Source organism: Oncorhynchus gorbuscha, linkage group LG03 (genome assembly GCF_021184085.1).
Source record: "Oncorhynchus gorbuscha isolate QuinsamMale2020 ecotype Even-year linkage group LG03, OgorEven_v1.0, whole genome shotgun sequence".
NCBI classification, from domain to species: domain Eukaryota; kingdom Metazoa; phylum Chordata; class Actinopteri; order Salmoniformes; family Salmonidae; genus Oncorhynchus; species Oncorhynchus gorbuscha.
Genome location: NC_060175.1, coordinates 29,352,719 through 29,364,222, shown reverse-complemented (window position 1 = coordinate 29,364,222; position 11,504 = coordinate 29,352,719). Strand labels below are relative to the sequence as shown.

The 11,504-nt window shown below is 40.5% G+C and overlaps 1 protein-coding gene across 1 annotated transcript; it reads left to right on the top strand.

Moving 5' to 3' along the window:
* Positions 1-290: 290 nt before the first annotated feature.
* LOC124030875 (LETM1 domain-containing protein 1-like) lies at positions 291-11,263 on the top strand. Its single transcript, XM_046342022.1, has 9 exons — positions 291-459; positions 1,732-1,865; positions 2,205-2,320; positions 2,602-2,684; positions 2,885-3,071; positions 3,527-3,628; positions 4,003-4,155; positions 4,586-4,682; positions 10,555-11,263. The coding sequence occupies exons 1-9, from the start codon at positions 338-340 to the stop codon at positions 10,617-10,619; spliced, it is 1,059 nt and encodes a 352-aa protein (XP_046197978.1). The 5' UTR covers positions 291-337; the 3' UTR covers positions 10,620-11,263.
* The last annotated feature ends 241 nt before the right edge of the window (positions 11,264-11,504 follow it).

Sequence of the window (11,504 nt, the reverse complement as noted above, 5' to 3'; positions counted from 1 at the left end):
TTAAACATAATATGACATTTGAAATGTCTTTATTCGTTTGGAACTTCTGAGTGTGTAATGTTTACTGTTCATTTTTATTGGTTGTTTCACTTTTGTATATTATCTACTTCACTTGCTTTGGCAATGTTAACATGTTTCCCATGCCAATAAAGCGCCTCGAAATGAATTAAAGCCTTCCCAATGAAGACAATCACTTTTGAATGGCGAAACACTGAATCCTACTAATTACAACACGCGCGTAAATACTGTCATTTTGAGTCGACCGGGAGGCCAATGCAAAACACGCCTATTGACGCACTCACGCCTTATTGACGCACTCTGCAGTGTAAAAACCACCATGGCGCTGTGCAAGAGAGGGGTCCAGTGCTGTGTTACAACGATAATACGATGCAGTTATCCATTTCAAGGGATCTCAACCGTGTCGACATACACTCCAATATTAGCCTACTCAAGATTAAGGTACTGAATAACGCGAATGTCACTGGAAGATGCAGTGTAGCTAGCCTACTCGAAATGCTTTGTTGGTAATTGTCGTTGGTTATTCTTTCTGGTCTTTCCAGCTAGAACTAACGGTGATCATTCTAATGTTGCAAGCACGCGAAATAAACAATGTCGCTAACAGCGTTGGCATGCAGCCTTCTCGTCAGTTTCTGGTGGTCGGTAATAACGTTAGCTTCTATAGCCACAAAGGCATAAACTCTGGTCTTTTATATATAATTAAATTAGATGTTAAACCTAACCTTAACCACACTAACTTTATGGCTAAGCCTAACCGTATTGAGACAAAAAACGGAAGTATTTTTGATGTGCTCATTTAGTTTTTGTGTATGAAATCTGACTGCCTATAGAAGCTAACGTTAGTGGAAACCATTTTGGTAAGCGGGGGGCGCGGCGCCTTGCCATGGAGGTAGAGAACATTTTCTGCAATTCTATTCATTTTTCCATGGGGCAGAGTGAACATTTTGCGGTTTTAAAGCAAATTTCCTGTAATTTTACACATTTTGCAATGGGATGTAAAGCTAATTTCCTGCTTTCTACACGGTTTTCCATGACTTACGCCATGTTATTATGATATGTGATTTTAAAGTGACAAACAAAATCGATTGCTAGGTAAGTTAGTCTAGCCAGCTATCTATAAAATGTCAGCTGACATGGGCTAATTGAGTGACTAACCAGCAGAACGGACAGTTATGCTACTTATGCCTGAGAACAGCATTGTTTAAACGGTGACAATGTCACCACATTTTGTGATTTTTATTTGTTATTTTTTTTCTCCCAGCGGCAGGTGCACGTGAAAGAGCAAAGACCACTGTCAGTCAGCAAAGTCATCATATTTCACAACATATAACCACATCCAAAGTGTTAATCCTTTCCCTGATTTTTAGGTGACATTTGTGGGTTAAATCAGTGTCAAGGGATTGAAAGTAAGCCTGAAATCCTCCTGCGGGCTAGCACATTATGCGGCATCCAGAGGTTAAGCAGACTATCGTCTACAAATCTATTGCATTCCCACTGAAACCTTTTTATAGGCGTAGGTGTCCCAAACTAAACTCTACCCTGTCCTCATACAAAACATCACATGGGATATATACAAAAACATAATCTTGAAACCCAGAACCAAATTATTTTATGAACACTGGGATAATGGGGGGAGAGACTAACAAAAACAATGTCACAAGGTATTTTTAATGTAATTTGTCTCTAAATCTGATATCCCTCTCTCTTGTACAGTGTATTATCCTGCAGGCACTACTCGTTATCTCAGGGCAGACTAGGCATATTTCAGAGAGCCAGTGAGAGGTATGAGAAATTCCTTGAACATCGATTCCCCCGCCTCTACATCCTTTATACCACCTTTGTGAAAGGTAAGTACCCCCTAACCAAAATTACACCCTCTAATGCCTAACTGACAACTTCTCATGGCCAGCTCCAGGGAGGGGTTTGATGGGGCTGAAGCCCCTTCAAAAACAGGCTTAGCACCCCCAAGAAATAATGTATTATTACTTGCATGCATAGGTTGCAAGCAACCCTACGCAACAACCAAGCTACCTCAGTGCAACTTCTCCATTGACGGTCTACAGCTGGAACATTTTCCATTTGGAATTGGATAGCCCCTTTCCCACTAGATTGTGCTGCCCAAAGTGTATGTGTTTTTCTTTGAGGCAATACCATGAAGCATTTTTGCAATGTGTTTATGTGTTCAGGATTTCGGCTCATGGTACACGATGTGAGGGAAACGAAGAGGATAAGGATGAAAATGCTCACTCAAGATGTTTCACTCAAAGAGCTGCCCTACCGTGAGATGGAGACCATCATTCTGGTCAGTGAGTCACACTTTGCAGTTCCACCCTGGCAGCCATACATTTTGTGCAGTAGACACATTGGCTGTGTCCCAAATGGCACTGTATCCCCTTCATAGTGCACTACTTTTGACTAGGGCCTCTAGTCAAAAGTAGTTCACTATAGGAAATACAGTGCCATTTGGGATGCACATATCATAGAGGCAGTTTATGACTGTCATAAACTCTACAGCAGAGAACTGGATAAAATATTCAAATGTAATGCTCTCTTTCTGTCTGTACCTCTCTCATTTTCTTGCAGTTTCGCAAAGACATGATAAAAGCCATTCCCCTGGTGATAATATCTATCCCGCCTTTTGCCATCATTTTGGTTTTCACTCTTATGTGAGTTGTTGTGAATCAAACAACCTGATATTGACTATCATTTGCTAACAGTTTTAAGAGTGATTGAGAAGAGTGCAAATTAAGTCAATTTTAGGGGAGTCGTGCATGCTTCCAAAATGCCTTTTTTGGGGGGGTATTAAATGAATGGTGAATGATGGGTTACCTCCAACCTCTAATCTGATGTTTCCCCTCCTTGGTAGGTGCCTGTTCCCTAGGCAGCTCCTGATTCGTCACCTGTGGACTCCGCAGCAGCAGCAGGACTTCCAGAGGTTGTACCACGAGCAGAGATGCCGACACCGTGAGAACATCCTGAAGGGTGTGGCCTGGTCAATACCTCACATCAAAGAGTGGACCCTCCGCAGCCATCTGCTTACTCTTATCAGCAAGGTTCATCATTTAACTCTTTAAACTCTGAGCATGTTTGTTAATTGAACACGGACATTTCAAACAGTTGCCATGCATTTATTCTAGGCCTATACTGTAGGTAATGATTCATCACAATTTTGAAATGCATAACCAGACTGTCAGTGTATGTAAATATTACAGATCATCTAAGGGTTATCCCAGCTATACATTTCTGTGTTTACTAATTATCATTACATAGATGATCAGTGAGAAATTGTGTTAAATGCTAAAGGGAAAGGTCCACACCCATATCATGCTAATAATACAGTGTGATAACTTCCCACACCGGCAATTGGTTGAGGCCTTTTGTGTTATGAGAGTACAAGACTGTAAGTGGGAGTTTTTTGTGTGGAGAGTGCAGTTGAACCTGTCCTGCCTGGTCCAGTTGGTGTGTATCTGCAGAATGGGAGGGGTGATTTTAAATGTTTGTTATGCAGGTGCAGAGTGGGGCTCACCCCAGTGTGAAAGACATCAGTGCAGTGAGAGGCGTGTTTTCCGGACAACCACTGGGATTAACAGGCATGGACTCTGGTCACATGGTAAGGCTTTTTGGTGTTTATTTCAGAGTGGGCCTCTGCTTGTAAAGAACATTGTGTTTCATATTGTTATGCAATTGTGTTTAATAAGAAACTTGGAGAGAGCAGATTAGGAGGGTGAGGGTCATCCCTGTATAAAAATAGTTTAGTTTAATCTGTGTTTGGTCTTAGGTTTCACAATATGCTTCAGGTTATTTTAATTTTTTGGATTTGTTTGGGGAGTCAATTCACATGGATGATTCATCTGACGGGTGTCTTTCTCACTCTTTCTCCCCATTTATTCCTCTCTACACTTCCCTTTCTTTCCTGGTCTTTATTTTTCCCCATGCTTCCTCTTTCCATTTCTTTCCCCTCTTCTAATTCCATTGTTCCCTCAGAGGCTGCTGTGCTCCCACCTCTTGCTGAACCCCTGGCTCCCTGGGTTCCTGCTCCGGCGACGGCTGAGGGCAAAAGCCCTGGACCTGCTTTACTTGGATCAGGCTCTAGACACACTGGGACAGGGACAACTCACTGACTCAGAGATTAGAGAGGTCAGGTTCCCCACAACCCCTCCATATAATCCCATCTCAAGACTGCCATTTATAGATCTAAATAAAGTCAATACGGTACTCCCTCTATACAAATGGGTTGAAATGGAATAGAAAGTGATAATCGGAGAAGTCAGGGGTCTCAACACTGTCATTTTTAGATAGAAATCAATTAGCAAATGCCTTTACCCAAAGCAGAATTTGTATTCAGTAGATGTGTCCGATGCAGTAAGCAAACCTACAACTCGGGTGTAGCACTATAGTCTAAAAAAGAGAGCAGTTGGAACTGTTAGCTGATGCTCCAGTGTATGGTTTATGGCATAAAAATAAACATACATTATAATCTTTGGTAAGTCAGAATTATACATTTACAAGGGAAATGTTTTATCTTAAGCGTGATGCACTACTTCTCTTCCTCACTCCACTTCCCCAGGCCTGCTATCTGCGGGGTCTCAATCCCAGTAGCCTCACCACTAGCCAGTGTCGAGAGTGGCTCCTCCAGTGGCTTCAGCTGTCTACCCAGCTCACAGGTCTGACACATTTTACTTACAGGCAGACTTGGGTTCAAATACTATTTTAAATTATTTCATATATTTTGGGTTTTCAATTGAGCTTGCCTGCCGCGATGGAACCAATAGAATTGTCGCTAAAGTGCAAACCCCTCCCGTGGCACTCAATGCGGGCTAAAGCAATCACTCAAATATATTTGAAAGACTTCAAAAAGTATTTGAACCCAGATCTGTTTTACACACTGGGGATTGCTTTCTGTCATATTTATGACCGCTTGGTTCACAATGCCAGTTTGCTCTATACACTCATTTTTATCATGGCACATCCTGGCTTTCACAGTGCACCTGCTATACAGCATTATGCTATTGACCTGGGCCCGGGTTTCCCGATAGCGATGGAACCTAGGCCTACGAGGGTTTTAACGAAGCATCGTTCCTACAACAGCTGAAGATGTAACATGCGTTTCCCAAAACACTGCAGAAAGAACGTTGGTTGGAGCATGTGTCGATACTGATAGGATCGAAAGACAGTGCTTCTCTCAGACCAGCTTTCTCCATTAAAATCTAACCTTAACATGGCAATTATTCTACAATAAAGATGGCGGATCAGCTCCTAAAGAGAGACCATTTATATGGTTGCAAATATTGAGGCAGCTTATTTTTATGCTTGTCCTGTAATAATGTACTATATCACAGATTTGGCACATAATTGCGCACATTTTGTTACACACTTAAATAAAAATAATTGGTGTAGCCTACAATTTGCGAAATAGAGAGAGAATTGATTTCAATATGACTGAAATATATTGGCCTATGTAGCCTATACTGTATCTTTTAATGCAGTCATTTTGATTTGAAGCATCTTTTTAATCAATAATATATAAATATTTGGATGAGCAATGTCAGAGCAGCATAGACTAAGATACAGTATATACATATGAGATGATTAATGCAAAATATGTAAACATTATTAAAGTGGCCAGTGAATTCAAATCTGAATATAGGGCAGCAGCCTCTAAGGTGCTACTGATGACTGTTTAACAGTCTGATGGCCTTGAGATGGAAGCTGTTTTTCAGTCTCTCTGTCCCAGCTTTGATAACCTCGCCTTCTGGATGATAGCAGGGGGAACAGGCAGTGGCTTGGGTGGTTGTTGTCCTTGATTTTTTTTGGCCTTCCTGTGACATCGGGTGGGTGCTGTAGGTGTCCTGGAGGGCAGGTAGTTTGCCCCCCGGTGATGTGTTTGGCAGGAGAGCCCTGCGGTTGCAGGCAGTGCAGTACCAGGTGGCGATACAGTTCGACAGGATGCACTCAATTGTGCATCTAAAAGTGTAAAGGTTTTAACCTCTCTAGGGTATGTGAGACCGTAGCGTCCCACCTGGCCAACATCTAGCGAAATTGCAGAGCGTGAAATTCAAAAATACTAAATTCAAATATTTAACATTCTTGAAAATATGTTATACATCAAAATAAAGCTTAACTTCTTGTTAATCCAGCCGCCGTGTCAGATTTTAAAAGGGCTTTACTGTGAAAGCAAACCATGCGATTATCTGAGGACAGCACCCCGCATACAAACACATGAAAATCATATTTCAACTAGACAGATGTGACACAAATGTCAGAAATGGCGATATGAAAAAATGCCTTTTGATATTCTTCTGTTGGCACTCAAAGGTCCCAGTTACATCACAAATGGTCCTTTTGTTCAATAATGTCCTTTATATCCATAAACTCAGTTTAGCTGATGCGCTTCAGTCAATAATCCACTGTTTCCCTCCAAAAATGCATACAAAATTAATCTCAAACATTATTAAAACTTTTCCAAACAAGTCAAACAACATTTATAATCAAATCTTAGGGATCCTAATATGCAAATAAACAATAACATTTAAGACAGAATAGTATGTTCATTACCAGAGATAAATAAGAAAGAACGCGCTTTCCTCCACGCGCTTGGAAATACTACAGCCAAAATGGGAGCCACCTAGAAAAACTAAAATTTCTGGGTCACTTCCAAAAACCATCCTGAAACTCTTTCTAAAGACTGACATCTCGTGGAAGCCCTAGGAACTGCAATTTCGGATGACTTGGGCTTATAATTATATTACTAACCATTGAAAATATGAAAATAGTGGTGAATTTGTGGCTGAATTTGTTGTTTTTTGGGGGGGGTGGTTTGTCCTCGGGTTTTGCCTGCCATATCAGTTCTGTTATACTCGCAGACATAATTTTAACAGTTTTAGAAACACTATCTAAATCTACCAATTATATGCATATCCTAGCTTTTGGGCCTGAGTAACAGGCAGTTTACTTTGGGCATGCTTTTCATCTGGATGTCAAAATACTGCCCCCTACCCCAGAGAGGTAAGAACTTCTTTGGGAACAGGGGGCAGTATTGAGTAGCTTGGCTAAATAAGGTGCCCAGAGTAAACTACCTGTTACTCGGGCCCAGAAGCTAGAATATGCATATAATTAGTAGATTTGGATAGAAAATACTCAAAAGTTTCCAACTGTTAAAATAATGTCTGTGAGTATAACAGAACTCGTATGGCAAGCAAAACCTGAGAAAAATCCAACTAGGAATTGGGAAATCTGAGGTTTGTAGTTTCTCAAGTGGTTGCCCATCCAGTGTAAATGGGGTCAGATTGCACTTCCTAAGGCTTCCAGTAGATGTCAACAGTCTTTAGAAAGTTGTTTCAGGCTTCTATTGTGAAAGGGGAGCGAATACGAGCTGTTTCAACAAGTGGTCAGGCTGAAAGCCTTTAGTTTAGTCTCGCGCGTGGCCGTGAGCACGACGGTTATTCCTTTTCCTTTCTAATGACAACTGAATTGTCCGGTTGGAATATTATTGGAGATTTATGATAAAAACATCCTAAAGCTTGATTATATACATTGTTTGACATGTTTCTACCAACTTTAACCTGTTGCGACAAGCAATCCCGTATCCGGGATCTTAAGTATAGCCTCAAGCTCATTAGCATAACGCAACGTTAACTATTCATGAAAATCGCAAATGAAATGAAATAAATATTGGCTCTCAAGCTTCGCCTTTTGTTAACAACACTGTCATCTCAGATTTTCAAAATATGCTTTTCAACCATAGCAAAACAAGCATTTGTAAGAGTATTGATAGCTAGCATAGCATTAAGCCTAGCATTCAGCAGGCAACATTTTCAAAAACATGAAAAGCATTAAAATAAAATCATTTACCTTTGAAGAACTTTGGATGTTTTCAATGAGGAGACTCTCAGTTAGATAGCAAATGTTCAGTTTTTCCAAAAATATTATTTGTGTAGGAGAAATCGCTCAGTTTTGTTCATCACGTTTGGCTGAGAAAAACCCCTGAAAATTCAGTCATCAAAACGCCAATCTTTTTTCCAAATTAACTCTATAATATGGACAAACATGGCAAACGTTGTTTAGAATCAATCCTCAAGGTGTTTTTCACATCTATTCGATGATAAGTCATTCGTGGCAGTTTGGTTTCTCCTCTAAACCACATGGGAAAATGCATGCAGCTGGAGATTACGCAATAATTTCGACGGGGGACACCAAGCGGACACCTGGTAAATGTAGTCTCTTATGGTCAATCTTCCAATGATATGCCTACAAATCCGTCACAATGCTGCAGACACCTTGGGGAAACGACAAAGTGTAGGCCCATTCCTTGCGCATTCACAGCCATATAAGGAGACATTGGAACAAAGCGCTTTAAATCTGGGGCATTTCCTGTTTGAAATTTAATCTTGGTTTCGCCTGTAGCATCAGTTCTGTGGCACTCACAGATAATATCTTTGCAGATTTGGAAACGTCAGTGTTTTCTTTCCAAAGCTGTCAATTATATGCATAGTCAAGCATCTTTTCGTGACAAAATATCTTGTTTAAAACGGGAACGTTTTTCATCCCAAAATTTTAATAGCGCCCCCTAATGCATAACTGGTTAATGGAACTTTTTTCACTTTTCTTCTGGACTTAGTGCCCGTGCTTTGTGCATTTGGATTAGTGAACTAAATGCGCAAACAAAAAGTTAGTATTTGGACATCAAGTAAAGCTGGTAAAGCATGGTAAAGCTTTGAAATCTGACACAGCGGTTGTATTAAGGAGAAGTTTATCTTTAAGTGCCAAGCCAAATTTCTTCAGCCTCCTGAGGTTGAAGAGATGCTGTTGTGCCTTCACCACACTGTCTGTGGGTGGATCATTTCAGTTTGTCAGTGATGTATATGCCGAGGAACCTGAAGCTTTCCACCTTCTCCACTGCGGTCCTGTGGATGGGGGGGTGCTCTTCTTCCTGGAGAGATACATGATGAACTGAGAACCCAACTGATTGTACAGGCTCAGACAGTATATCCTGAGAGCCATGTTTCTGGGAAACAGAGTGTTCCAATCTGTCTCTCTGGAAGGAAATGCTTGCAACTTTATTATCCAGAGACTGAACATTAGCGAGTAATGTACTCGGGAAGCGGTGGGTTGTCTGCGCACCTCCTAGAAGTCCATTCCAAATACCTCTTCTCTGCCGGTGGTGTTTTGGATCAGCCTCTGGAATCAGTTCAATTGCCCTGGGGGGTCGAACAAAGTATCCGATTCGGGAAAGTCTTATTCCTGGTTGTAATGCTGGTGAGTTATCACCTCTCTGATATCCAAAAGTTATTCCCGGCTGTATGTAATAACACACAGATTGGGGATAATAATGTAAGCAATAACACAGAAAAACAGTACTGCAAAGTTGCCTAGGAACTGGAAGCACGGCTGCACCCACTGTCGGCGCCATTTTCACAATTGTTACTTGTTTGTAATAATTTCAAAGACATTGCAACTATGTATTTGTAGGCAACTTCGCTCCAAAGTTCTCGGCGGTCACAGAGAGACAAACAGCTTTATTCTATGTTTAATGGAATCCTTCAGTTTATGAAGTGGTGGGGAATGGCATAAAAAGCATTTAACATCGCACTTAGCTGTTCTACAATTGGTATAAGGCAGTCTGTAAATAGCAAGGGTTTAAGTGTAACTTGAGCAACGATGGTTTTGGGGAAACAGTCGGGATTTAACGATGCTGTAACGGCGTTCTTCGTTTGTCGAAAGAAAGTCGGACCGAAATGCAGCGTGGTGGTTACTCGTGTCTTTAATGAATGAATTGCGGTACATGAAATAACTGATACAAATACAAAACAACAAACGGAACGTGAAACCTATTACAGCCTATCTGGTGAAACTACACAGAGACAGGAACAATCACCCACAAAATATAAAGCGAAACCCAGGCTACCTAAATGTGGTTCCCAATCAGAGACAACGAGAATCACCTGACTCTGATTGAGAAACGCCTCAGGCAGCCAACCTATGCTACACCCCTACTCAGCCGCAATCCCAATACCTACAAAACCCCCAATACGAAACACAACATTAAACCCATGTCACACCCTGGCCTGACCAAATATATAACGAAAACACAAAACACTGTGACAGATGCTCCATCAAATTCTAATGATGAACTTAAGTCTAAGATACTTTTAGGAAACTGGGCCCTGGTATTTACAAAATAAATGACATGGTAAATATGGTTATTATATAGCAATTGCAGATATTACACTCCACAGTTCTTGGGGATTCATGAAAATATAATTATTATATAATTTCGTAGCTACAGTGGTGTTGAATGCTTTGAAGTAGCCTATACCAGAAAGTAGCCATTTAATTTATTTATCACACAAACACCTGAAAGTAATTTTTAAAACAAATGTTTTTATGTAGTAATAACTTCAGCTTCATTAATATTTAGAAGTGTATACTTTCACAGATGGGGCATGAATGTTAATTCTTTATTTTCCAATTGTCACTCATGAATCTCAGATAGTATTCACTATCCTTGTCTTATGGGTCTCCTTCTGTGCTTTCTAGAATCAGAGACCTCTCTTCTGCTGCACAACATGGTCCTGCTCTCAGTAAACTATCCCAGCTCCTGACCAGAGGAACAAAAGTATGCAGCGGCAACCAGACTTCATTATATTTATTCATTTGCTCTCAGGCGAGAAAGTCTAATGGAACAGTGACCATTATCTTGTTTTCTTGGTGAAAGAATGATCCAAACTGGTCAATTGTTACCATGTGGAGAATCAATGATTCAGTGCATGGATGACATTGACTTTTACTGTGCTGTATGTCTTAATTCATTCCAGTCAATTGATGTCACACATTTGGTTGCAATCTCACGTGTACGTACACACACACACAATAGACGTCACGCATGTCTTGTGGAATGAATTGGAAAGAGATGCACTGGATAATGTGACTCAAAAGAAGGAGCTCGCACACACTCAAACTTTGATTTGGCATGCAAACATTTGTCTACCAACTGGTGTTCAGCATAGAAGTGGGTTCCCAAATATGCCAATAAATGTCCTGTTGTGGGGCTGTATATTGATACTTTCAAGGAGATCGTATGGGACATTTTTATGTGTGGTATTAATGTAAGTGTTCCTTTTAGGTAACTTCTTGACTTGGTAAGTATGTTGCATTGTGAAATGATAGTCTGTCAGGTCAGAACACCAGTCTGTAAGGCGCATACTTATATATGCCTTCTGTAATAAATTTGAGACATAAGGAGTCATTTGTTTACATTTTTTATCTGAATTTATTTCTAACAAGCATACCACTGGAAACCATATTGCAACCAAAAGATGCGGGTGCATATTTAGTTTCACCTAATATAAGGTAAATCTAATTAAAAAATAAGCACAGTGTAGTGTGACACTACAAGATCTATAAACCTTTTGTCTGTATCGATGCTCGTCAATCTGTCTACTTCAAACCCTTGATTCAAGAACCAGAGAACAACAATGTATCAAGTT